Genomic DNA, 26,874 nt, shown 5'->3' on the forward strand with positions numbered 1-26,874 from the left:
AATTGATGGAATATCCAAAAAAAAACTGTATATAGAAGTAGAAGTGGTCACGTTAGATAAATTTTGGTTCTGGTCCTACACGTTACATACATCTAAATCAACATAAAATGGGCAACTATCGAATTTATATACCGTAAAGGCGTGAACATAGTAATATTTAACTTGTTGGGATTCGCAGAAAATCAGATATACTCCCTCCGTCCCTTTTTATTTGTCCATTTTGGAAAAAAAAAACACATACCAAGGAATACTTGATTGTATAAACTTTTTCATTAAATACCCCTAATTAATATCTTGAAAATGGTGGAATACCCCTACTTTATGTCTTGAAAACATGAATTCAACCAAGTTTTAAATAAGTCAAGTATTGAAAATTGAAATTATGGAGATATATTTGAAAAATTATCATTAAATTAGTTTTGAAAGTATAAATGGACAGATAAACAGGACAAATTTTTACTTCCAAAATGGACAGATAAATAGGGACGGAGGAGTACCATATATCGCCAAATAAATATTCTTTTAAAAAGTGAAAGATATAGACTTATCAACCAAATAAACGTCTGATCATTCTCCGCAAAATACGAAGGAAACATAAATCCCGTAAATCAAAGTGAAAATCTCCCATATAAGAACTCTCCACACATGCTACAGCCTACACAGCAAAAACCCTAATTCCTAGTTCCTCATCAAAGGTGACTAGTGAGTTCTAACTTCTAATATTGTTCCAGGTTTGTGATCATATTTTTATTACTCTTATTAATTGTTCTATTGTTATAATTGCTTGCCATGCATGCAGTTGTGGATCATGATCTGTATTATATGTACCATGACCTCCCGTCGTTAGTTTTGATCTGTATTATTCTGTCTGCAGAAGTTTAATAATTATTTTCTATATATGTAGATTCTATTCAAATGGCAGGAAATTATCCACATTACGAAATAGGTTTGATTTACACCGGTCCGCGTCCGACTTATTCTTCCGAGACGGTCAGAGTTAAGAATGAGAACAAAGAGAGTGGGAGCTACGAGCGCTTCACAGCTAAGAAAAAGACGGTGACTTGTGAGCCCTTTGTTGATAGGTATGGGCGCGAGGGTTACAAAGATGAGCGCTCGGAATCCACTATCTATAAATTTGGTGATAAAGATGGATACACTGAGGTCACTACCGAGAAGAAGGTGAAACACGTCGACTATAACAAAAGCAACTGCAGCAACAACTACAACAACAACAAAGCGAAGAGATCCTACGCAAATTGCGATAAGTATTATAGTTATGATAAGAGCAGCCGCAACGACTATAAGAGAGTTAAGTGGGACTATCCCGAAAGCGACTAGTAGTTTGTTCTGCATGTTGATGACCTCTGCAGTGAGGGGTTTTGTTTTAATGTTATTTTTAATTTTAGTTTCTTGCTTTGGTAATCTGCTACGAGGAACTATATCAAGTTTGTTAGTGGTTTAAATTGTTGATCAAAGATAGTTTTTGCTTTATTTAAACTTGAGCGGAATGCAAGTGCGAAACTTTAAATTCATGTGCGATTCATTAATCAGAGATGTGCTATAGCATTAAAAGAGTAATGCATCTTCTCCGATTTTGTGAATCCATTATTATTAACGTCAGTGTAACTAATCAAAAATTATCTAATAATATTTGATTAAAAAATTTTGAATATAACTTTTGGGTTCTATGTCATTTTCCATTTTTAATTAATACAACCATTCACAGAAAAAAAAGATACAACTGTCCAGTCAAGTTTAAGCAAAATGAATCTTATAAATGCGAAAATCTGACAATTAATTACGTATGGAGCTCCATTACTGTTCTTCAAATCTTTTGGTAAACAAATTAGGGAAAACAGTGTTTTGGCTAGGATTTTGTGTCCCATGAAGCATTATTAACTGTCTTTCATTTATCGTGGTCCGTGGATATAGCGTAGTGCAGATGACAGGTTGTTTGTATAATGTTATCGTGGCTGATAATGATATGCCTTAAAAAACGGTCATGTATAGCCATTTAACTGTATACAAAGTTGTGCACGATTATCCCATATCAACTCATATCCTATCCTATATAAATAATTCATATACCTTCATTTCACAGCAAAAGCCCTCGCTCTGAGCTTTGTCAAAAGGTGAGTTTTATTTTTTCAAGTAAATGTAAAACCATGATTTTACGATTTTTTCATTGTTCTTGTAGTCTTTTAACCTTGATGCCTTGCAATTTTGGGTAAGTGTACAAAATGGTCATACCCTGTTCTGTTGTGTTTATTTGAGTGTACTAATGTTATAGCCGATAATCATGTTCTGCCATACAGTAATGCTAACGGTGATAATATATGTATCCGATTTCTACCTGTTTAATTAAGCTTAAATATATCCTATACGTTGTTAGCTTCACATATAGTTATTCTTCGTGTGCATCGTGATTGTGATTGTTCTTAAGATGAATTGATTAGTAACTGTTTAATTGTTCTAGTTACTACATTAACATGTTCTGTTTCTGATATCCATGTCAGAGAAGTCTAATATAATTAACTGGTGTGCACATAGATTATATCGAACATGGCAGGACAATATTCAGATGACGAATCTTACGATGACTATAGTAACACTTACTCCGAGTCCACCCGAGAGTATTCAGATGACGAATCTTATGGTGACCGTGGTATCAGTTATTCAAAGTCCTACACGCCAGAATATTCAGACGACGAATCTTATGACAACTACGTCGAATCCAAGGCTAACAGCGGAGAATACTCAGATGATGATTCGTATGCTCTTGGTGACTACGGCACCACCTACTCAGGATCCAAGGCTGGAAGTCAGGTGAGTGTGCATCAAGACACGTACCGAGTAAGAAATGAGCACAAACAGAGCGGGAGCTATGAGCGCTTCACTGCGAAAGACAAGACGGTGCGTGGCGAACCCTTTGTGGATAGGTATGGTAACCGTGGTTACAAGAATGAGCACACCACGACTTCAAATTACAAAGTCGGGGATAAACGGGGCTATACTGAGTACCAGCGAGAGGACAAGGTGAAGCATGTTGATTTTAACAAAAGCAGCTATAGCAACAACAACAAAGCTGTGAGGTCCTACTCAAAATATCGCAAGTATTAGGCCACTCCATCGGCATGCGGCCTGGACTTTTAGACTTGTTTTCACTGCTTATAACATTTTCAACATGGTGTTGCAATGCTTACCTCTGTGTGGCATTTACTTTCGCATCTTTTCTACGATATATCGAATTTACGCATAGGCGCGAAAAAAACATTTGGGTATAATTTATAAGAAAGAAGAAAAAAATTTCAAGAAAATTTTTTTTAAAACATTTTTATCCCTCCGTCACTTATTAAAATTTTATAAAAATTATAATATAATTTCATAATTTAGTTTTAAATTATTTTATGTAAATTAAATTTTTAAATATTAAATTTTAATAAAATATTTATATTTATATAGATTTATGAAATTATTTTTAAAAAATCATGTGTCCCCAGCTTAAAAGAATCGAGGGGCCAGACTCCGGAGTAGGGGTGTCAATGGATCGGATATCCGGTCCGACCCGGTCCGATCCAGAGCTAACGGAGCGGATATGGATCACTTAAAATAATATCCGATCCGAAAAAAATCCGATCCGGAAAATATCCGATCCGATATGTATAGGATATGGATTTAATATGATCCGATCCGAAAAAAATCCGATCCGACTTTTATATATATATATATATATATATATATATATATATTTATATTTATATTTATATATGTGTGTATATATACTCTATTAAGATATTACATATATAAATAACTAAATAAAATTAGAGAGCGTTTGAACTTGGATAGTTGAACTTATTAAACATTTGGTTTGAGAGTTTTGAGCATGCAATACAACCTATTTAAATTTTAAGTTTCTCATATTTTATTAGAAGATTTGTAATATTTATAAGTTAACGTAGTGTTTCTAAATCCTAAACTTCCGGAATTTATTAAAGACTTGCAATAATTGAACAAGTGTGTTTTTGTATTTTAAAACACTACATTTTGATTTTATAAATTATTATTATAAGTGATTCCAACAAATTTTTATAGGTGAAGACTTTTTTCTTGTTTAAATATAAACGGAGCGGAGCTCCGATCCGAAAATCCGTGATCCTACGGATTAGGATATGGATCGTGTTGTAAAAAATCCGGTTGAAATCCGATCCGAATCCGAATCCGGTAAAATTAAACGAATCAGGATATGGATCGTGCCTGATCCGATCCAGATCCGATCCATTGACACCCCTACTCCGGAGTCAGTAAGCACTAAGCAGTAACAGAGGCCGGAGTTAAAAGCGCAAAAAGCTTGCCGCGTAAGAACATCTCCAACCGCGTTGGGTATAATCGTTGACTAAATTGAACCTGTAAGACATTATGTAAAATTTGCCGAACCGGTAAGATATTGTCCTTAATGGTATTGACTATATTGGTTGGCTATAATTTAAAAATAACATGTTATTAATATTTTAGTTCGTTAAAATAGAATATATCAGTTTAATATGGTAATAAATGATGTGCAATCATCCTACAGATTTCTTATAGACCTGTAGAGCTTCGACAAATATAGCCACCCATAGGTAGGGCTGTTAACGAAACAAATATTTAATGAAATATTCGGTATTCGAATTCGTTTAGTATTATTCGTGTTCGTTTATTAGCAAATATAAATACGAATTCAAATCTTAAAAAATATTCGGTTCACTAACAAATACAAATTCGAATAGATAAATATTCGTATTCGCTTAATTATTCGGAAATTAAATATTATATATATATATTATTTTATATTATATAGAAAAATATTATATTTCTTATTTAATAAGACTATGTATTATTTTGGGACCAGATATTAAATTAAATCAGCCCAGTCCATATACTAAAAGGTTGAGCCAGTGAAAATTCTGTTGTATGATCTTGGAATCAATTAAGGCGTATAAAATTTTACATTTTGGTTGTAATTTGAATTTTATTTTCTTTGAATTGGATGATTGTACTATGTATAATTAGTACTTTATAGCTTGCTTGAATTGGTGAAGCATGAGAGTTTATAACTTTTGTCACGGGTTAGCACTTCACTTATTTAGTTCCATTCTGTTTTAAATGAGTACCTTAAACGAATACGAATAGTTCGTGAATCTAACCGAATCCGAATACGAAAACAAATAATTATTCGGATAATAAACGAATACAAATCCGGATATATATATTTAAACCGAATACAAATATGAAAATTAAAATATTCATTTTGAATTCGTTTCGTTAACAGCCCTACCCATAGGAGATTGACTAAAATTATAGACAACAAGTTCACGTGGTTGGAGTATGATTTTTTCAACAGGTTGTCTAAATTTTTTATATTTGGAATGCCAACTCATTTTTTAGCTAAGGGGTTTGTATGATTAGAGATGCTCTAAGCCCATATTCCCTCCGTATACTTTAATTTTTTATATTTTTTTGCTGATTGGCATGTATTATAATATATTTATAAAATATAATTTTATTATTTATTTTTGAGATTTTGTTTTCAAAATAAAAATTTATCATCTAAATTTTTATTTAGAGAAATAAAAATTTTAAAATTAATTAGAGAACAATATTTACAAGAGCATGCGTGATGGGTTCCCAATATACAGGGGGTGTTTATTTCCGGCTTAAAAGCCGGGCTTCTGGTTTATAAGTTAGAAACACTTATTTGTGCCGTTTGTGTCAAGAAGCACTTATAAAAGTTAAGAATGCTAGCTTTTGTTTCAGGTTTCTGCTTATCTCCCAAACACTTTAATCACTTATAACTCTTTTCTTGTTTCTAACTTTTACTCCACCTTTTTATTTTAAGCAAAAAACGCTTATTTTAAACTCAACCAAACACCTCATACTATACAGATATGCAGTAGACAGAGAGAGTTTATCTTTGTCAAAAATTTGGGTTAAATATCTCTGGCAAAAGACTGAGATATTCGATCAATCAATCAACACTTTCAACTTCCCATTAAAATTTACCATCATCAATCTACCATTACAGCGGGCACAGTAACTAGAACTAACTTTTTTAATCTAACGGTTAGAATCGACTCATCTAACTCACCTTTAATTCTACAGTTACCTGTACATTACAAATGACCCCCAAAACTACCACCACCCCTTCATTTTCACAGCAAAAGCCCTAGCATCTGCTCTAGTTTTTTCAACTGTGAGTTCTATTAACTTAACTATTGCATATTCATCTTATCTTTACTTATATTCTGGTTTTATATTTGTGCATATCTACTTCTATTTGTCTAGCTGTTGTGTTGTTAATCACGTATTCAACTGTTTCTATGGTTTGTTAATTTACCGTAGTTGTGCATGTTTTGCTAAGCTTGATTTGTTATACATATAGTTCTGGTGTTTTTTTTTTTCGCCACGATATATAGTTCTGGTGTTAATATATTATGATACTAAGTTTTTGTAAATAAATGACAATCATGATCTGTTGATCTGTAGTAAATATGTTCTTAGGAAGACAAAATTGTCACATGCGATATGTACTCCCTCCGTCCCAGGGAGTAGTATACGCATGGTGTTGTGTGGAACGGAAGTTAGGAAGAAGTGTAATTGGTAAAGTTAAGTAGGAGAAGTGGGTAAAATGATGGGACCAACTAATATTTAATGTATAAAATGGGTATGGTGTGAGTAAAGTGGTGCGACCGCTAATATTTAAGGTATAAAGGAGGTGTAGTGGAAGGAAACAGTGGGTGTAAAGTTTTATATTATAAAATTTTATTGCTTTATGAATCTATACAATTGAATTAGATGTCCTAAAAAAGGAACCGTATAAAAAAATGAATGAGATGGGGGTATTGTTTGAGTGGTTTATTTATTTGTATAAGTTGCATATGCTTTCGGACTTATTTTATTTTTAATAGTTTCCCTGTGCTGCGAGATATTAGTCCAATGTACTGTAATTGCTTTGTTTAGATCTTCTAAATGAATTTTCAGTGTTGATATCAATGTTGCAGGTCTTAATTAGTTGTTTTCCGTGTTTAAAACGTTGAGAATAGATGTTTTGGTGAACATTTGATCATTTGAGATCGTGTGTTGCAATTATTTAAAATATATTTGAGACCTCTAATATATACATCTGGTTCACAGCTAAAACTGGCCCCTAGTATCATAGAAAAACCCTGGAAGATGCGAGTTTTATATATACCAAGTTTATGTATGTTCTGTTCATATATATTTTTGTATATTTTGGTTGGATTTATTTGTGTACAGTTGTGTTTGTCTCAGTACACTCTTGCTGTTCTGTTTTTTGTAAATTTTTTGCAGTAATGCGTCTCTAAGTTTATATATTTTTAGCTCTATTTTCATCATGTTTTGGTGACCTTGATTTCTTGTAACATATACACTCATTTGTGGCATTCATATATTGAGTTTATATGGACCTGTAAGATGTAGAATGAGTATCATCATCTGCAGTATATACTGCTAAAAATGGTCATAAATTTAATATCTACATAAATATTCTTATCCTGGTTTGTTTCTTTGACAGCATTATATGGATGTTTTCAGTTTAGTATTCATGTATAGGGGTGATATTTGATTTTAATATGACTCATGAACTGCAGTAATGAATGGTGACAGTAAATCCATAAGATTCTGCCTAATTTTTTGTTATAGTGGTTCTATTCCATTTCTCATAGCTTTGAAGTTCCCTTCCCGATTTTGTACAAGATGATTAGTGTGCGTTTGATGTGAGAAGGGCATTGATCGAGCTATGATTTTTAAGGGCCTGGTGTAAATTGTACAGGTCTAATGGGGTTTTGTATATGTTGTCAAATGCACTCAATAGAGTACATGTTGAAAAGCATGCATAAGTAAAGTTCAATTATATTTTGCTTGCAAATTATATTCTTTTTGTGTGTTACAAACTTGGCAAATAAGAAACTTCTATTGGTTTGGGAAGGAACTAATGATGACCTGTTAGATTGTTTACAACATTCTCTCTGCGATATCTATCTGATAAATCTCATAGTTATGCTTTTGGTGGACTCAGAGTATCAAATGGCAGGAGAGTATTCAGATTATGATGATGATTATTCAGGTGAACAACACTATGCTCTTGTTGACTATGGTACCACTGACCCAGAGACCAACTCGAAAAGTGAAGGATATTCAGGTGAACAGCACCATGCTCTTGGTAACTATGGTACCAGTTACTCAAAGTCCTTGACTCAAAGTGGTGGAAAGGGGGTGAATGTGTATCAACAGACATACCGTGCTAAGAATGAGGACAAACAGACTGGGAGCTATAAACGCTTCACTGCTAAGGACAAGGCGGTGGCAGGTGAACCCTTTGTGGATAGGTGTGGGAATCGTGGTCACAAGGATGAGCACACCACATCTGCTACTTACAAAGTTGGTGACAAAAGAGGGTATACTGAGTACTACCGCGAGGAGAGGGTTAAGCATGTCGACTTTGACAAAAGAAGCAGGAGCAACAACAAAGCTGTTGGGTCCTACCGAAAATACCAAAAGTATTAGGTTTTACGAATCACCCTCCATTGGCATGCAGCCTGGGGGCTATCTATGTTTCCATCTTGACTTTTAGCTTCAGTCCACTACTGGGAACTACTTAATTAGCTTCTTAGTATCTGTGCTTTCGTTGGTTAACTTGTGTGATGCAGATTTAGTTTGGGATATTACTAAGGATTTGGTTTCAGAACTGGCTTTGAAATCATTTTCTATCTGTTCTTAAACTGCTTTTGCTCTTGATTAATTATCCTTGGTTGTAATTAGTTCGGGATCTTACATTAATCACTGCTGGGCCTCATACCTGATCATGTCAAACTTCCTCGCTTTCTACTTCATTAGCTTATTGCATGCACAATAGCTAAGCTAGAGTGCAAACTAGTGCATGCTTGGTGATCACTATATTTTAAGCCCGAACACAGCCCTAACAATTCACGGACACAAGACATGCATGTGATATATTTTGATTGTATTAGTTACTGTACAATCTGATTGCCATTAATAAATCCAATCACAGAACTCTTAAGTAGAAAATATGGTTGGAACTGAGATAAGGAGGCGACGGCTAGTGGCAAGTTCTTGGCCTGCTCTGTGAACCTGTCCAGGGTTGGATAGTTTACAAGTAAATTCTGTGATATATAGGATCTCAATATCTTGCAAGATAAATTGTTTAGGTTTTTTTCTTATTTTTTTATTTTAAAATTATTTTTTAATCATTTATAAAGTTATACTCCCTCCATCCCTCCCTCCTATTTTTTATTGAATGATTGGACACGGAGATAAAAATATATATATAAATTAGTGGAAAAGAGGAAGAAAAGGAGGTGAAGTGGTGGGATCGTTGATTTTAATATATAAAAAAAAGATATTGGAGTGGAAATAGTGTGAAAAAGAAATAAAAGTGAAGAAATTGTGGAAATATTATCTTTTGTAAGTTATAAAATATAAAAAACGAGAAAAAAGGTTTTAAAAAAAAAAACTAGAAAGAAAATCTCAAAAAAAAAGTGTAAAAAAATAATGGTGACAAAAGGAATGATTTTAAAATTTTTATGCCAACATATACTCTATAGTAATTTTGTAGCGTACGACCAACATATCTTTGGCAAAATTTTGGGTTGAATATTTGCCGGCAAAAGGCTAAGATTTTTAATCAATCAATCAAATATTCAACTTTCTGTCAAATAAAAATAAAAAAAATCAATCATTCAACTTCCCATTACAACACGAGCACAGTAACTAGTACTGTAGTAACTTTCGTTCAATCCAACGGTTAGAATCGGCTCATCTCACTCACTGTTAATTCTATAGTTACTTTACATTACAAATAACCTCAAAACTCCACTACCCCTTCATTTTCACAGCAAAAGCCCTAGCATTTCCTCTTGTTTGTTCATCTGTGAGTTCTATTAACATAACTATTGCATATTCATCTTATCTTTACTCATATTCTCGTTTTATGTTAGTTCTATTTGTCTCGCTGTTATGTTGTTAATCATGTATTCAACTGTTTTTATGGTTTGTTATTTTGACCGTACAGTAGTAGATCATGTTCTGTTAAGCTTGATTTCTTATGCGTATAGTTATGGTGTTAATATACTGTGATAATAATTTTTTGTATATAACATGACAGTCATGATATGTTGATCTGTAAAATATGTTCATAGAAATACAAAATTGTCATATGCTTAATATGTACTGTTCTACTCCCTCCGTCTGGCAAGTTCTTTACGGTCGGTGTTTGCATATATTTAGAGACTCCTATGAAGTATAGTTCATAATGTTTTTTTAATTTTCTTTTTTTAATAAAAGTTTAAACGGCAAACAGTTTTATTTAAAATTAAAAAATTTAAAAATATTATGGAATTATACTTTATAGGACTCTCAAAAATCGTGCAAAAAGTAACGTAACGATCGACAGAGGAGGGAGTAGTGTATTTACCTGTATAAGTTGCAGATGCTTTCCGACTTATTTTATTTTTGATAGTTTCCCTGTGTTGCGAGATATTAGTCCAATGTACTGTAATCGTCTAGTTTAGATCTTCTTACTGAATTTTCAGCGTCGATATCTATGTTACAGGTCTTAATTTGTTGTTTTCCGTGTTAAAACTTGAAGAATAGATGTTTTGGTGAACATTTGAGATCGTGTGCTGCCAATTAATTAAAATATATTTGAGACCTCTATTTTATATATACATCTGGTTCACAGCTAAAACTGGCTCCTCGTATCATAGAAAAACCCTGGAAGATGCGAGTTTTGTGCACACAAGTTTATGTATATTCTGTTTATATGTGTTTGTATATTTTGGTTGGATTTATTTGTAGTTTTATGTACACAAGTTTATGTATATTCTGTTTATATGTGTTTGTGTATATTTTGGTTGGATTTATTTATACATAGTTCTGTTTGTCTCAGTACACTCCTGCTGTTCTGCTTTTGCAAATTTTGTTGCTGTAATGCGTCTCTAGTTTATAAATTTTTGGCTCTATTTTCAGATCATGTTATGTTAACCTTGATCTCTTGTACATATACGGATATACCCTTGTTTGTGGCGTTCACATATTGAGTTAATATTGACCTGTAAATTTGTAATGTGACTAGTATCATCTGCAGTATATATACTGCTAAAAATGGTCATAAATTTAATATCTACATAAATATTCATATTCTGGTTTCTTTGACATCATTATGTTGACGTTTTCAGTTTAGTATCCATATATAGAGATGATATTGGATATTACTATGAGACTGTCATGAAGTGTAGCAATTGTAGTACAAAATGGTGACACTAAATCCATAAGATTCTGCCTATTTTTTTATTTATTATTATTTTTTTGCCAACAGATTCTGCCTATTTTTAGTTATAGTGTTCTATTCCATTTCTGGTAGCTTTGATGTTCACTTCCCTATTTTGTACAAGATGATTAGTGTGCGTTTGATGTTTGAAGTGCATTGAGCTATGATTTTCAAGGACCTGATGTATATCGTACAGGTCTGATGGGATTGTATTTGTTGTTAAATGCACTCAGTAGAGTACATGTTGAAAAGCTTGCATAATCAAAGTTCATCTACATTTTGCATTCAATTACATTTTGGTTGCAAATTACCTATTCTTTTTGTGTGTGATGAATTTGGCAAATAAGGAGTAACTTTTATTGGTTTGGGGAGGAACTAATTCTGACCTGTTAGATAGATTGTCTACACGTTCTCTCTGCGATATCTATCTGATAAATCTCATAGTTATGCTTTAGGTGGACACAGAGTATCAAATGGCAGGAGTGTATTCAGATTCTGATGATGAATATTATGTTCTTGATGATTATGAGACCGCTTACCCTGAGTCCATGACGGGAAACGAAGACTGTTCAGATAATGAAGATTATGCTCTTGGTGACTATGGTACCACTGACTCAGAGACCAACTCGAAAAGTGAAGGATATTCAGGTGAACAGCACCGTGCTCTTGGTACCTATGGTACCACTTACTCAAAGCCCTTGACTCAAAGCGATGGAAAGGGGGTGAATGTGTATCAACAGACATACCGTGCTAAGAATGAGGACAAACAGACCGGGAGCTATGAGCGATTCACTGCTAAAGACAAGACGGTGGCAGGTGAACCCTTTGTGGATAGGTCTGGGAATCGCGGTTACAAGGATGAGCACACCACATCTGCTACTTACAAAGTTGGTGACAAAAGTGGCTATACTGAGCACTACCGCGAGGACAGGGTGAAGCATGTCCACTTTGACAAAAGCAGCAGCAGCAGCAACAAAGCTGTTGCGTCCTACCCAAAATACAAAAAGTATTAGGTTTTACCAATCATCCTCCATTGGCTTGCAGCCTGGGGGCTATCTATGTTTTCATCTTGAATTTCACTACTTGGAACAACTTATCTAGCTTCTATCCGTACTTCTGTTGGTTAATATTGTGTGTTGCAGATTTAGTTTGGGATATTACTAAGGTTTGGTTTAAAAACTGGCTTCGAAATCATTTGTTTCCTTAGTTTCTCCATATTTGTTCTCTTTTGCTCTTGATGTTAAAATTCTTCGTTGTAATTAGTTCGGGATCTTACATTAATCACTGTTGGGTCTCATAGCCGATCATGTCATACTCCCTAGCGTCTACAGTACTACTTCATTAACTAATTGCATGCACAACAGATAAGCTAGAGTGCAAACAAGTGGATGGATGCTTGCTTGCTTAGTGATCACTATATTTTAACCCCGAACACAGGCATCACAATTCACGGACATAAGCCATGCATATGATATAATTTGACTGTATTAGTAACTGTGCAATCTGATTGCAATTGATGAATCCAAATTCCAAACACGGAACTAAAAAAGAAGAAAACATGTCTGTCACTGAGATAAGGAGGCGACGGCCAGTGTAGCAAGTTCTTGTCCTGCTGTGTGACCTTGTCCAGGGTTGGATAGTATACAAGTAAATACTGTGATAGGATCTCAATATCTTGGGAGATAAGTTTTCTTTTTGGAAAACATAAATTGTTTAGGTTTACTTATTATCATTTTTAGCAAGTCACTTGTTTTAAAATAAAATATGTAAATAAATCACTTACTCCGTACTTTTTAAATATACGTGTGTGTGTATAAAAATAAAAACTTATTTTTATAAATAAAAAATTATCAAACTCTCAAAATATTTAAATAATTAAATCACAGAAATAATATATAATCATAAAAATATAAGTTATTATTTTGATCAACAAGTTTATCAAAAGCTCTCCTATAAACTTTCACCAACGTTTATCAAAATACCGGCAAAGTTTATTATCACATACGGGGAGATTTTTTTTTTTTTTCATTTTTTTTAATACTAAATATACCGAGATCTTATACTTTAAAAGAGCTATTAACCAAAAAACCCAATCAACTTTTCATATTTTTGCTAAAAAAACTTTTAAACTTTTCTTTTCCTCAACAACCCCAATAAATTTTACTAAATTTATGAAAAATTTAATCGAGTTACTTATCGCTGATATAGACTAATCATGATTAACACATCTTATGTGGCAACATGATTAAAATTAATCAAAAAACTAAAAAAATTTATTTTTGTGAAGTTTTACTACAAGATCTAAAATAAAATATAACTTACGATTTTGATACATACTTTCGTGTCTGTGAATTTTAACAAGTAATCATGATGATTAAATAGCTTACTTGACAAATTATAACATATCAAATTAATATAATAGAAGAGAAAACGATGGGAAAAAAAAAATCAAACCTGGACAAGCACATCTTCACTTATTTTCATATTATTTTCCAAATCAAAATTATAAAATATGATACTATAAAATAACAATCCCCCAATTATCCTCAAGTAGAATATATATATATACATATGACTCGTAGAAGTTAGACGCTTAAGTAGAATAATTAATATAAATTAAGTTTAAATAAATTATAAAACGGTCAAAATAATATATTCTTCGGTACAAATGATGAAAACACTTAGATCTTCCCTGTAGCGTGGCCTTATGAAATTATAATATTATGAAATATTAAAGGAAAAAATTATATTTATTAATGAATAGACAATATGTGGCACATACGTGTATAAAGAAATGCAAATAAGATAAAGATATTTAACAATTCAGATTGATAAATTTAACCGTGGTTTATTTTATATAATTTTATATAATTTAGTAAAATTTACTGGGGTTGTTAGTGAAATAAAAAATTTAAAAATCTTTTGGCAAAAAAGTAATAAGTTGATTGAGTTTTTTGGTTAATAACTTGCTTTAAAATTACCATCTTTTAAGGGTAATCTTTTGGAACCATGTCGAAATCAAAAACAAGATAAATGATTATGGACCATCATGCAGCAGCTCATCACCGCATACATGTACATATATTCACAGTTTTTCTTTACCATTTTGTTTACCTGCAGCATCTTTTATAAAATCGAGGCAACAAGGTAAGATGTCTAGCGTACAAGAGACTCCGAGTCTGGTTTGTTACTGTACCGCGATAAATTTATTGGCCGAAAATCACGTGAATTATTTTTTCACTCAGATTTTAATTTATAAATACGTACAGTTTTTATAAAAAAAAAAATCGATTATACAGTAACGTTTTCCTTTTCACTGGAGACACAGTATGACAGATTGACAGTATCACATAGAGTACGTACGATTCACTTTCAAAATTTACTGTTACCGTATCTTCTGCTTTTCAAAAAATCTTATATTTACCGTGAAAATAGCTAGTTACCTTGCTTTGGATAAGGTAAAAATGTAAATACACCCGTCAAATCATTTTACAAATAAAGTAAATCAAAATATCTTTGATCCAACGGTTGATATCGAATCATCTAACGAAACGCTTATCCCATTAACCACTCCCCTTGATAAATAACAACCCCCTTCTCCACAACTCTCTCGTTTACCACTGAGCTTCATTTTTACAGCAAAAGCCCTAGCATCCCCTCTCATCTCTTCATCAAACTGTGAGTTCATTTCTCCAAATCTTTTCATATTCTGCTTATACATATGCTTGTTGCGTTTATTTTTCTCTATATTTTATTCTATTTTTCTCATTTTGATGTGTTGATCATGTTTTTAACTGTTTGTTTTTTGTGAAATTATTCTTTCCGTACAGTTGTTGATCATGTTATGTTATGCTTGATTTTGTATGTGTTTACACACGAATCAGTTATGGTGATTTTACATGCTACTGGCTATTATTATTCATGATCTGCAAAATACATGTATTGAGAGGCACCGCGTGGTCATATTGATATTCGTAATATATGTGTATTTGTTTTTAGTACAGATGTAGATCATTCCTGCCTGGTTTGATATGTTTGATGAGTTTTGAGTTTTGATAAATTAGCTTTACAATATTTATTCTGGAATTCGAGAAAGCCATAATTGCGATGTATCGTGGACTGGTAGTTTAAGATTGTGTCGTTTAAATGAATTTTATGCACCAGATCTGAATTTCTGAATGGCTTCAGTGCTGAGATCTGTTACTGCTAATTTTTTTGTCTCATTTGCTTGTTTACGGTGTATAAAATACAACGGAGAGTAGAGGTTTGGTTGAATGCTTGAAGTATCACTATGTTGTTTATCTTACGGCAGTTTGATATAGATACGTCCTCTGTATTTGGCAGGATCGTGATTTGTTACGTTTGATACCTTCTTTTTTGGTTATAGACTCGTAGTTTCTAACATTGTTTTTATATTTGCATTTAATATGACAATTACGATCTGCGATATAGTAATAAAAAGTGGTGATGATATATAGATGTACCTGATATGATTTCTTGATAGTGTATATGTGTAGCTTTGAGTTAGCATTATGAGCATTTTTACGTGTCTGATGTCTTTTCTTTAGGTATGAAATCATTGTGGAGTGTATATGTTTAGGTTAAAGCCTAACTATTCAGGACAAGTTAGGAAAAGATATAGTTGAAGCTTAATACATTTGCTCAAGTACGATCTGCTACTTTTCTGCTTGCACTCGGAAACTATTAGTTTTGTATATTATGCTTAAGTAGCTTTTATTGTTCAAAGCAACGGCTTAATAAACGTCTGTTGACCATATTAAACGTTAGATTGTATTCAATTATTCAAACACTCTGTGTTCTTCATATAAAACGTCTGACCTATGCTCATGGTGGATGTAGATGGCAGAAGAATATGCTCTCGGTGCCTATGGTACCAGTTACTCAAAGTCCATGACTAAAAGCAGTGGAAATCAGGTGAATGTGTATCAACAGACATACCGTGCTAAGAATGAGGACAAACAGACTGGAAGCTATGAGCGCTTCACTGCTAAGGATAAGACTGTGTGCGGTGAACCGTTTGTGGACAGGTCTGGGAATCATGGTTACAAGAGCGAGAACACCACATCTGCTACCTACAAAGTTGGTGACAAAAGCGGCTATACTGAGTACTACCGCGAGGACAGGGTGAAGCATGTTGACTTTGATAAGAGCAGCAACAGCAACAACAAAAGTGTTGGGTACTACTCCAAATACAACAAGTATTAGGTGTTGGCATCATCCCCCTTTGGCATGTATCCTGGGGGTTATGAAATGTTTTCTATCTGGATTTCTAGCCTAATGAATCTACTGCTAGCAACTACTTATCTAGCTTTTTGTTGATGGTACTCTTGTTGGTTTAAATTTGTGGAGCAGAGATTTTAACTGTGATCTTACTATTGTTTCAGTTTGAATTTGGCTAAATCATTTCTTGGTATCTTGGTATCTCTATAATTGTCTTTATTCTGCTGTTGATGTTAACGTCAACAGATCTCTTCTTTTTTTTTTTTTGGTTAGGATTGTTTTGAAGTCTGTGTTTCTTGGAAACATATTCTTATTAGCTTTCTGTTTTATATATAAATCCTGCTCCTATGTCTTCAGTTCTGCTAGATTTGTTAGACTTTTAACCATACACTACTACCAGTATCTAATTTATTTGTTCTCAATCTGTTTGATGTTGAATATGTTCTGTGGTCATTGGTTGGAACTAGGTGATGTACGTGTTGCCTCCCACCATTTGTTTGCTACATCTCTGTGTGATAAAGTAGTTTAGGGACTACTCCCTCTGTCCCTTTCATTTCTTTACGGCTACTATTTTGGGATGTCCCTCTCATTTCTTTACGTTACTATAAATAGTAAGTTTTTTCCATCATTACACCCACTATCTTCCCCCACTATCTCATATTTAACAATAAAAACTACTATTACACCCACAACTTTCCTCCACAATCTCAAATCTATTATTAAATATTGATAGGTCCCACCACTTTAACCACTTTTCATCTAACTTTACTCATTTTTCATATATTGTCTTGGTCTCCGTGTCCCCCTCCAATGTAAACAATTGAGGGGGACGGAGGAGTAATACTTATGCTTGTAGTTCTTTGATGATTGGACTTGAGTTTAATGATTTTTGTATTAGCCATATTTTTTGTGAAGCCTTAGAGAAGCAGCAGAAAGTTCTAATCAAAAGCTAGTGCCATATTTGCCGATGGTCATGTAACCTTTGTGGATTGTAGTTGTGTATTGTGCATGTCCATCAATAATGGTTAATGAAACATGTCAACTGTACGATCAAAGATAACAGTGAGGACCTTAATAATTTATAGTGTTATGATATTCGTCGGGATGTTATATTTGGAGTTTAACATCTTTGTATAATCCTTAATCTCGTATATTTATAAATGTTATGCTGGCAGGGGTTGTCTATATGTATTACAAGTCCTATTCTGGGATGGAGTGATGCAGTTAGCATATGTAGCCAGTTGAATACATTTTCAGCTCTTCATATATCACGTAAGGTAAATGGTTGATATATATTGATTTCATGTAAGGGTACATTGTGGGTATTTCATAATCACTTATTTTAAAAAAGCTCTACTTTTTGTAAAAAAAAATTGTATGTTTTTATATATATTTTTTGATGTAAATGTTAAAGAGTTATTTTATATTCCTTATTTGATAAAAATAAGGGATTATTTCAGAAAAATAAATTTACTCAAACTCATTTTCACTCGACTCGATTATTTTGACTTTCCATTCATACAGGTTACGAATATATTGACTTGCTTGTTGCTTATACTCCTATCAGTGATTATGGCCAGCTCACTCCAAGAAACATGATCTTAGTTGACCGTCGCTAATACTGGAGTTAAGCCTAATGCGGGTTGATTGCATTTATCGGTCGTTCGTGATTTATTTCATTCAAGCTAAGTGATTTTGAGTTGAGTTTGGTAATGTTCAGTCTGAAATGGTTAAACGAAGCGGTCGAACAAAATCTTGTGTATATAAATCCAAAGCTTGTACTCCAAACATCTTCGAATTGAATCATGCATCCTATAAACACGAGTTGGAATTCAACACATCATAGTCGTAACTATTCAAATTCTCAAACGAAAATTCAAATAAATTAAGATATAATGAAAAGATTTCTGTGGAGTCCAGCTGCTTGCGAGCAAGTCGACTCGAATCGCATGCCTAACTCGCTCTTTACAAATTTCCAGCAAGTTTATTTGTTAGGATGATCTCTGTTAACCATACACATGAAATGATCAAATTACTTGAAGCCAGCGGCCATCTCCTATCTAAACATCTAGCAATTAATACAGCAATACAATGAGGGTAAAAACAGCATATATTATTCAAATAAATTTACAAAACTCGATTCTAATCGGAGTCTATAACATTTTAAGCATATACTTTCTCCTTATGACATTCAAATAAACATATACGGATCCTTCTTAAGTTAACTAATTATTCAGTCGCTAGTAAACATTGTATCTCAAAGCAAAGTCTTGGTATACTTGATCAGACTGATGAGGAGTTGATGCAGAATCCCAAGAATTGGAGGATGCAGAATTGGTGTCAAACTGATCATTAGGCCACCACATCATGCTATCTCTAGAACCTTCTATTTCCTTGAAACAATCAAACTCGCCCATTCCCACTGCATTGTTGTTATTCATAAATTCATCAAGCTCCGGTTGGAATGTCGACGCTGATTGAACTCCCAAGTTCGATTGTTGTCCATCTGATTTCTGGACGACATACGAGTCCTGAACCTCGAAGCCTGTTGAAATGATCTGATCTAATTTCGGTTCATAGAGTTGATCATATTGGCCTTGGCCAGGCTGGGGAATCGTCATAGGCTGAAACAAAGGGTTTGAGTTGTCATTAAAAGATTGAAGGGTCTGCATCATCTTTTCTTGAAGAGGGTTCAGTTTAGGCCAAACCGCAGGATTACTGAACACCGAAAAAGGGTTCTGGAGGTTCTGAAGCTGCATGTGGAGCTGAAGCCTTTCCATCGCGGAGTTGCTCAAGGAATTATCATCTGCGGGATCTGCAAGTTTCGTGTCCTGACTCGAAGAGGCGGATGGGGAATTCATGTTAAAGTTTTTGCGCTTTCCGAGCAACTTTTTCTTCAGTTTGGTGTTCCAGTAGTTTTTAATATCATTGTCAGTTCTTCCAGGCAATTGAGCAGCAATAATAGACCACCTAATAAAGTACCAAACAATCCGGCATCAGCAAGGCACACAAAGATTAAAATGAAACGAGATCACAGAGTTATCATATTGGACCAATTACAACAGATTTAGTGTTAAAAATCCGTCAGTAAATAGGCTTATTTGTTGTAGTGCTACTTATGTGCGTATATTCTCAAAACAAAAGCTTCATGGACAACAACAAAGGACAAATAAAGGCATTAGTCAGGAATTAAAACCTGCTTCCAATACTGATATAGAGGCTGCATATGATGTTGTCTTCTTCCTCGGAGAATCCTCCGTGCTTGATATTAGGCCTCAAGTAATTCAACCATCTCAATCTGCAACTTTTCCCACACCTCTTCAACCCTGCCAATTAAAAAGAATTGTTAGCTAGGGTTTTCTACATTTTTTCTCTCAGTCACATGCATAACTCCAAATAGAAGAACAAATATAAGGAGACAAGGGCAGGTAGTTACCAATTTTCTGGGGAAGAGCGATCCAGTTATTGCCAGTGCCGAATGCTTCAATATAATCCTTGAGCTTCGCGTCTTCTTCAGGTGACCAGGGACCTCTCTTCACGTTCTCTTTGTCACAGCATGGAGCTCGGCCCATCTCGAGAATATCGATATGTGTTTGTATTTCTAATCTTCTGCTTAATTCTCCTTCTTAGTAGCAGACTAGCCAAATGCAGAACAAGTTGAAGTTGTTGTTGATTGTTGGGGGAATGAGCAAGCGGAGACCAAGCATTTATAGAAGGATTTAATCAAATTTAAACAGAAAAGTCAATATAGATTAATATATTATAGGGGAATAGTCTCTTCTTAATCTTCTAGGGTTTGTGCATAACTTTATGTATCGCATTCTTTGGATTAGTTCAGCAATCCGCTCCCTTACTTTTGGATTAATTATTATTAAACATGCAAGAGGGCAGATAAGTACAGAAATGTGTCTGATATCTTGGGATTAAACATTGAAATGCTTTTTGGTTTTCAATAATCTACAACGATACAAGTAAACTGGAGCAAGAAACCTCCATGCTTTACGTTAATTTGTTGCCTCACACTAAATGGTTCTATTATTGAGTTAGCTGCTCCTTTTAATTATTGGCTACCTCTGGCTCTTGAGAGACTATGAGAGATTAATGGTAAAATTAATGTCATCCGTTTGAATTTATAAACTATACAATCTGGATGAACTGTGCATCCGATCGAGTTGGATACGGGAAACAATAGAGTTAGGTTTGGGGGAGTACACATTTAAATAGAAGTGGTTATCTTTAATCATAAAATAATATATTTTTTTGAAATTATAAATAATATTTTTAATTATCAACATTTATAATTTGTGTATAAGTAATCTCAAACACAAGTATCAATTAATCATTAATATATTTCAATTTTAATATTATTAAGATAATTATTTTGTTTATTCTTATATTATAAAATATAGAATCCTGCAATTTATAAAATTAATTGTTATGAATGTTGATTAAATTGTAGAAGATATTTAAAAATATTGTAGAAAAAATTGGAACAATTAGATCAAATTTTATCGGATTATGAAAAATGTAGATTTTAACTATTAAAATATATTCGTGAATCACACAAGTCATAGATTAGTAAGTTTAAACAATAAAAATAAAAATATAAAAGAAAGAAAAATTAAATATATAATTTTTAAATTTTTCTTTCTTTTATATTTTTATTCAGTTCGACTCCGATCTTCTTTCTCGTCAGAATTCAGGATGGTGATTTTTTGGTTTTATTTTAAAATCGGTAACATCTTTCCTTTAATATTATTTATAATCAAATTCTCTCATCTTTAAAAGGTATATCTTTTCTTGATGTTTGTAGTGTGTTTCTCGCTTATTTTGTTGGTTTTTTTCTTGATCAAATTCATTTGTAACTTTGTTGGAATTTATTCGGATTAGGTAGTGAATTTTGTTGAGTTTAGTGGCCTATATTTTTCAAACATGTTTTGTCTTGGTCGGATTTGTTGTGGTCGATCATAGTATTGATCGAAAATGGGGTTCGTTTTAATTTTCTATATGTGTTGTATACGTGTTCTTTGTTCTTGGTAGTTGTTGATCGATGGATGTGTTTAGTGAGTGTTTGATCTTCTACATTAAAAATTTTAGTTTTTTAAATTGTTTTTAGTTGCATGTACGAATAGATTATTGATTTGTTATTATTTGAATATCGACTGATTTTAATTATGACATAATTTTATATATTATACATATATATGTGTTTAGTGTGTAATAATTTTGGATAGGATGGAATTAAATTCTTCGGTTATACCTTAGATAGAATTAAATATTTATGTAATTGCGAAATTATATTTAAATGTATACACATTAGGGGTTTATTTGATCGTATTCATGTTTTTGAAATGTGTGTTTGCCTGTTTGGTAAGTGTTTTCATGTGCATTTACTCGGCTTAATGGACATATTAAATTTGTTGATTTATTAATTATTAATGAAAATTAATTGTGTGCCATTGTTCAAGAAGATTGTACCATTATTTGGTGGCCATAATTGGTGCCATATATTTTGGATCATTACGGGATGATATAATTTTTGTCTTTGAAATATTTGTGCGGAAAATTTTGTTCTTGGAGTAATAGTTAGAATCTATTAATCCTTTACCTTTGTGATGCTATGATTACTCTTTGTTTAATTATTGGATTATTTGATTATTAAAAAAAACTAATGTTGATTTTGATATAAATATTATTAAATATTTTAATAAAAAATTCTTAAAGAGAAGGATTATTCTTTTCCTTATTTTCCTAACAAAAAATTTTTAAATTTTTTTGTTTATGTATTTTTGTTTTCATAGGAAAAGATAGTATGTGTTATGATTTTTTTAGTATTGTGTGTCTAACCAAAGTTCTTGCGTTGGTTAAACATTATAACTTTACATATTTGTGTCTTATTTTTTATAAGTTCTAATATTTTTATTATTGAATAAGATGTTATATTATTATATTTTTGTCAGGAATTATATTTCATTTTTGGTTTTAGTTTCCCCTCATATACTTTTTCTACTTAATTTATCATTCTTATATTTCTTTTTGCTTGTTTTGATTTTCAGGATCATGGAAAGATACCTTACGGGTTTTTTTTATCAGACTTTAAAGTCTTATTATCTAAACGTCCGGAGATTTCCTTGCGAATCTTTCAATTAGATGATAAACTTTATCGGATGAAAATAATATTCTTATTGTATCTATGATACAACTCATCTACGAGTATGTAGATCCTGACAAAAAAAAATAAAAAATATATATAATTTTTTATGATCTTTCAATAATAAAATTTCAAAGATTAGCAATATCCATGCATAGAGATACTCTAGATACTCAAACTGCTTTACAGAAACTAGCTACGGATACTCCTAATTCTTTAAGAAATATATACGCAGCTCAGTTGTCGTTGGTCATAAGATTAATCATCGATTTCGTCGATTATATTTAATCATGATAATCTTTAAACTTGCTTGAATCTAATTGGCTACGGTATAAAAAAATCAGAAAGGGGATGAAAACACAAAAGAAAGGGCCTTAAAAACTCAAAACCTTTTAAGTTAAATAAGCCAGCTTAACACCCACTAGCGATTGACTTTATTAATTTTCTATCTTAATTAACACTTATGCGGTTGAATATTGAGAGAAACATAGACGAATAGGGTCCGGAACCGCACTTACAAAGAAATACCCAAAGAGAAAGGTCTAAAATTTTCAAAAGCTGCTCGCCCCCATGCAAAATACTAGTATATTCCTAATCATCTCATCTTTAGGGATAGAAGAAGCATGCTTCTGTTTGTCCTTTCTAAACCCTAGAATCTCTCTTTTCCTCACATACATATTAAACCCATTGACACTGTCTTAGATATAAAATATTGGTGAATACATCATCAAGAAGACCAAATACGAGACTTTTGAAGAGAGCTGTTGAGAGGTTTTCTTGTCAAGAAGATAAGCTTGGACATTCTTAATAGGTTGGCTGGGTAATTATGTACGTACAATTATATGGAAATTGCTTGCTAGCTAGCTATAGGTGCTAACCTAATCTCTCGGTATCTTGCAGTTGCAGATGCATATAAATAAGAGTTTGTTATATATAATGTCGTGTATATATAAATAGTAGTTGACTTGGTGCTGATTGTGAAGAATAGCAGATCGATCCGGGGAAACATATTAAGTTTTCTCATGATCCAGAGGACGGGATTGGCACGGGTTAACTAAGAGTAAAACGTACTCTGCTGTGGTGGAACACTAAATGATTTTATTTTATTTTTAGCATTGCTAGCTAGGCAGAACTCCAATTTTAGACACCCCATCTGCAGTGAACATAAGCAGAATATATACTTATTAATAATTTGGCCCTAAATTATTTTGAATTCTCATTCCGTTATGAACATGCATAAGTTATCTACGATGGAATTGGCTAAATTATACATGTAATACATCGTGTAAAGTTTGTTAAATTTGTGTGATATTGTGCTTCGATTGTAATAATTATATTGATTGATTATATTTTTGAAAAATAATATGTTAAATATATTGATTATGATAAATAAAAATATCACTTCAATATGATTATACATGATATGAAATCTTATTACAGACAAGGAAAATATACTATTAGAGTTGGTTTTTTACATAATTTTTATATTTTTTCTATAGTATGTATTAATAATTTTTAGTTAAGTTTATTACATGATGGGAGATTCCCCAACACTTATTTGATGACCAATTATTATTTTTCTCAATTTTTTAATAAAATCTAGTTTTTTGTCGAGAGTTCTATACACTACAATAAAATAGGACATAACCGACCAATAAAACCGACCGACAGCGGTGGTCAGAAATAAAGCGCACATTTCCGACCGACGTACCGCCCAACTCGACTCCGGTCGGAAAAGTGAGGTCATTTACGACCGACGTTACCGACCGCTCTAAATCGGTCGGTTATAAGGTGCGTGGGCTCCTTTCACTTTTTCTCAGCTGACATGGACGTCGCGTCGGCGGTCAGAAATGCCCGCTTTTCTTGTAGTGGTATAATAGTATCCCTTTTTCGAATCCGCTACTAGGAGTCTAGGACAGCATATGTCTACCCATATATTGGATTTTGTGATGATCTATTCTTCGTTTTCTTTCTGTATATAGGATAGTAGATCGTACTAAATTTTGTTATTCTAGTTCATTGATTAATTAGATCATGTTAAATCGCAGTAATAATTGATTGTTCGAAATCAGGTACATATATTTTATAACTACGTGTCATTAGATTTTCTCCGACTAGACTGTTAATTTCAGTTATCACAATTAAATCGTCTATATTGTAGCTTTGATGATGGAACCTGATTTAATTACTTTTATAATGAATTTGTTGGTGTCGATCAAGTTACTGAGGAGTATATATACTGGATTAATAAGTACTGATACATCATACATTGCATAGCATTCTCATGTTACTGACCTGAGAGGGGGACACTGCTGGTCAATAGGATTGACAAATGATGCCAAAAAGTTAAAACTGGGACTTCCGACACCCAAGTTTATACGCAATTGCTCTAATGGGCGTTTGGAAATTTTGATTTGGATTTTATTTGAAATTTATACATTTAAATATCAGTATAAATATGAGAATTTAAAATGATAACTTAAATCTTATCATAATATGAAATTTATCATTTGAAATGAAATGTATTTTTCTAAACGGCCTCTATAAATATTTGGATAGAGATAATGAGGACCGAGGAGTATTATATTTTATGTTACGTAAACACGGTTTTGTGATTCCTTGATGCAGACAGTAATGACTTGTGTTTTCCTTACGCGCATATACATTGTATACTAGTACAAGAAAATCTCATTGGACCTGATTTCTCATGCACTTTATGTAAATTAGTGATGGAGTAGTAATAATTAACTAAGTGATGCTGCAAAGGGACGCAGTGCTGGACACTCAACCATTTTAGTCAACTCGTTCTTCTAACAAACCCATCTCCTCTTTATACTCCGTTATTGACTTGTGCCTCCCCTCTGCATTTTCGTTGAACAAGCAACAGACTCAACACATTTGTAGAGCTTACGTTTTCTTCTAACAATTATTGCAACAAAAGAAAAACATGGAAGAAAATCATTTACATTGTTATTTTAGACATGCAAAGAGCCAAATCGGAAGAGAGAAAGAAATGGAGAATAGATGAAGGTGTAGAAGTTGTAGAATAAGTTATTGACCCCGCAAGAGAAAAGTCAATACTAGGTGCATTAGGTGTCGAGAGTTTGTACTGTTTCTAGAGAACACTGTAGCTAGAGGAAGTCATTTGATGGTATCATCATATTTGACCTTGCAATTTTGCTGTATTAATTGTATCCAAATTACCAAAGTTGGTGACGACGCGCATGTCTTTCTGTTGCATCAAATTATTTATCAACTTGCTTAAACTCATGAAATGGCATGATCTTTTAGGCCTCTAGAGCATCCAGGTGGATTTTTTTAAATTTATAATAAAAATATATATTTTAATAAATTGAGACATTATGAATCGCAAGTTTAATAATAATTTTTAATCTATTTTTTACTATTATACTAAATTAAAATCATTAAAAAGGACAATATGAAAAAGGAGATAAATAATGTGAAAGAAAATTAAAATAAAATGAGAAATGATTATTTAGTGTCTCAAAGAATAATGAATAGAATAAGTATTCTAAAATTTTAGAGTATTATTGAAGTAATTTTTTTATATCGTATATATTGAAACTTGAAATGGCTAATTTCTTGAAAATAGTTCTGCTCTCTGATTAGATTATTTGCAGCCTACTTCTTGATTCTAAGCAAGGAGCAAATTGTGAATGGAAGAAGAAAGAAAGTAAGGTCAAAATCCCTGACAGAAAAAAAAGTAAGGTCAAAATCATGTCAAAAGATTGCGAAGTAATGTGTCCCGTTTGAAACATTTAAATTTCTGTGTTAAAATTTGCTTTTTATTCATTTGTCTTCAACAATAAAAGATATATATTATTTTTTATAATTATTTCCATGATTTTAAACATAGAAGACAATCACACTAATATTCCATGGTAGCCACTAGACAACTAGCTAGCCTGAAAGCCCACTTGCAGAAGTATAAATCAAGAAATATGTTTGAAAAGATAAAGAAGTATCCAACAAACCGAAGAACGGAAGAATTATCTAGGCCCAAATCTTAATCCTGCCGATTTACGAAAATGCATCAATTGTCTATTTAGCACACGGTAAAGTCCTTAAGCAACGGCGCCGCTGTGGGCCGGCCCAATACCTGTCTAATCTTATTAAA

At 32.7% G+C, this 26,874-nt stretch overlaps 4 protein-coding genes and 1 long non-coding RNA gene across 5 annotated transcripts; 4 read left to right on the forward strand and 1 right to left on the reverse strand.

The window, feature by feature from the left end:
- The first annotated feature begins 2,562 nt into the window (after window positions 1–2,562).
- Window positions 2,563–3,120, forward strand: LOC108221557 (uncharacterized). Its single transcript, XM_017395427.2, has one exon. It carries the CDS (start codon window positions 2,563–2,565, stop codon window positions 3,118–3,120), a length of 558 nt encoding a protein of 185 aa, XP_017250916.1.
- Window positions 3,121–6,143: 3,023 nt separating this feature from the next.
- Window positions 6,144–8,838, forward strand: LOC108222467 (uncharacterized). The gene is made up of 2 exons (XM_017396388.2): window positions 6,144–6,229; window positions 8,075–8,838. The coding sequence occupies exon 2, from the start codon at window positions 8,083–8,085 to the stop codon at window positions 8,560–8,562; it is 480 nt and encodes a 159-aa protein (XP_017251877.1). The 5' UTR covers window positions 6,144–6,229; window positions 8,075–8,082; the 3' UTR covers window positions 8,563–8,838.
- A 1,022-nt stretch (window positions 8,839–9,860) lies between these two features.
- Window positions 9,861–12,559, forward strand: LOC108220955 (uncharacterized). The gene is made up of 2 exons (XM_017394854.2): window positions 9,861–9,946; window positions 11,800–12,559. The coding sequence occupies exon 2, from the start codon at window positions 11,818–11,820 to the stop codon at window positions 12,355–12,357; it is 540 nt and encodes a 179-aa protein (XP_017250343.1). The 5' UTR covers window positions 9,861–9,946; window positions 11,800–11,817; the 3' UTR covers window positions 12,358–12,559.
- A 2,349-nt stretch (window positions 12,560–14,908) lies between these two features.
- LOC108222145 (uncharacterized) lies at window positions 14,909–16,778 on the forward strand. The gene is made up of 2 exons (XR_010291876.1): window positions 14,909–15,022; window positions 16,205–16,778. It is a non-coding gene; the product is annotated as an uncharacterized LOC108222145 (long non-coding RNA).
- A 1,899-nt stretch (window positions 16,779–18,677) lies between these two features.
- On the reverse strand, window positions 18,678–20,283 carry LOC108222503 (transcription factor MYB36). The gene is made up of 3 exons (XM_017396423.2): window positions 20,022–20,283; window positions 19,782–19,911; window positions 18,678–19,555 (listed from the first exon to the last, which is right to left on the reverse strand). Exons 1-3 carry the CDS (start codon window positions 20,155–20,157, stop codon window positions 18,826–18,828), a joined length of 996 nt encoding a protein of 331 aa, XP_017251912.1. The 5' UTR covers window positions 20,158–20,283; the 3' UTR covers window positions 18,678–18,825.
- Between the last annotated feature and the right edge of the window lie 6,591 nt (window positions 20,284–26,874).

This window comes from Daucus carota, chromosome 5 (assembly GCF_001625215.2).
Source record: "Daucus carota subsp. sativus chromosome 5, DH1 v3.0, whole genome shotgun sequence".
In the NCBI taxonomy this organism is placed as follows: domain Eukaryota; kingdom Viridiplantae; phylum Streptophyta; class Magnoliopsida; order Apiales; family Apiaceae; genus Daucus; species Daucus carota.

Excerpts from the sequence above, each read along its gene's own strand:
- LOC108220955 (XM_017394854.2), top strand. The coding sequence starts at position 11,818 with ATGGCAGGAGTGTATTCAGATTCTGATGATGAATATTATGTTCTTGAT.
- LOC108222503 (XM_017396423.2), bottom strand. The coding sequence starts at position 20,157 with ATGGGCCGAGCTCCATGCTGTGACAAAGAGAACGTGAAGAGAGGTCCC. Across the intron at positions 19,912-20,021 it reads CGCTCTTCCCCAGAAAATTG|GGTTGAAGAGGTGTGGGAAA; the intron begins GTAACTACCTGC and ends TTTAATTGGCAG. Across the intron at positions 19,556-19,781 it reads TATATCAGTATTGGAAGCAG|GTGGTCTATTATTGCTGCTC; the intron begins GTTTTAATTCCT and ends GTACTTTATTAG.
- LOC108222467 (XM_017396388.2), top strand. The coding sequence starts at position 8,083 with ATGGCAGGAGAGTATTCAGATTATGATGATGATTATTCAGGTGAACAA.
- LOC108221557 (XM_017395427.2), top strand. The coding sequence starts at position 2,563 with ATGGCAGGACAATATTCAGATGACGAATCTTACGATGACTATAGTAAC.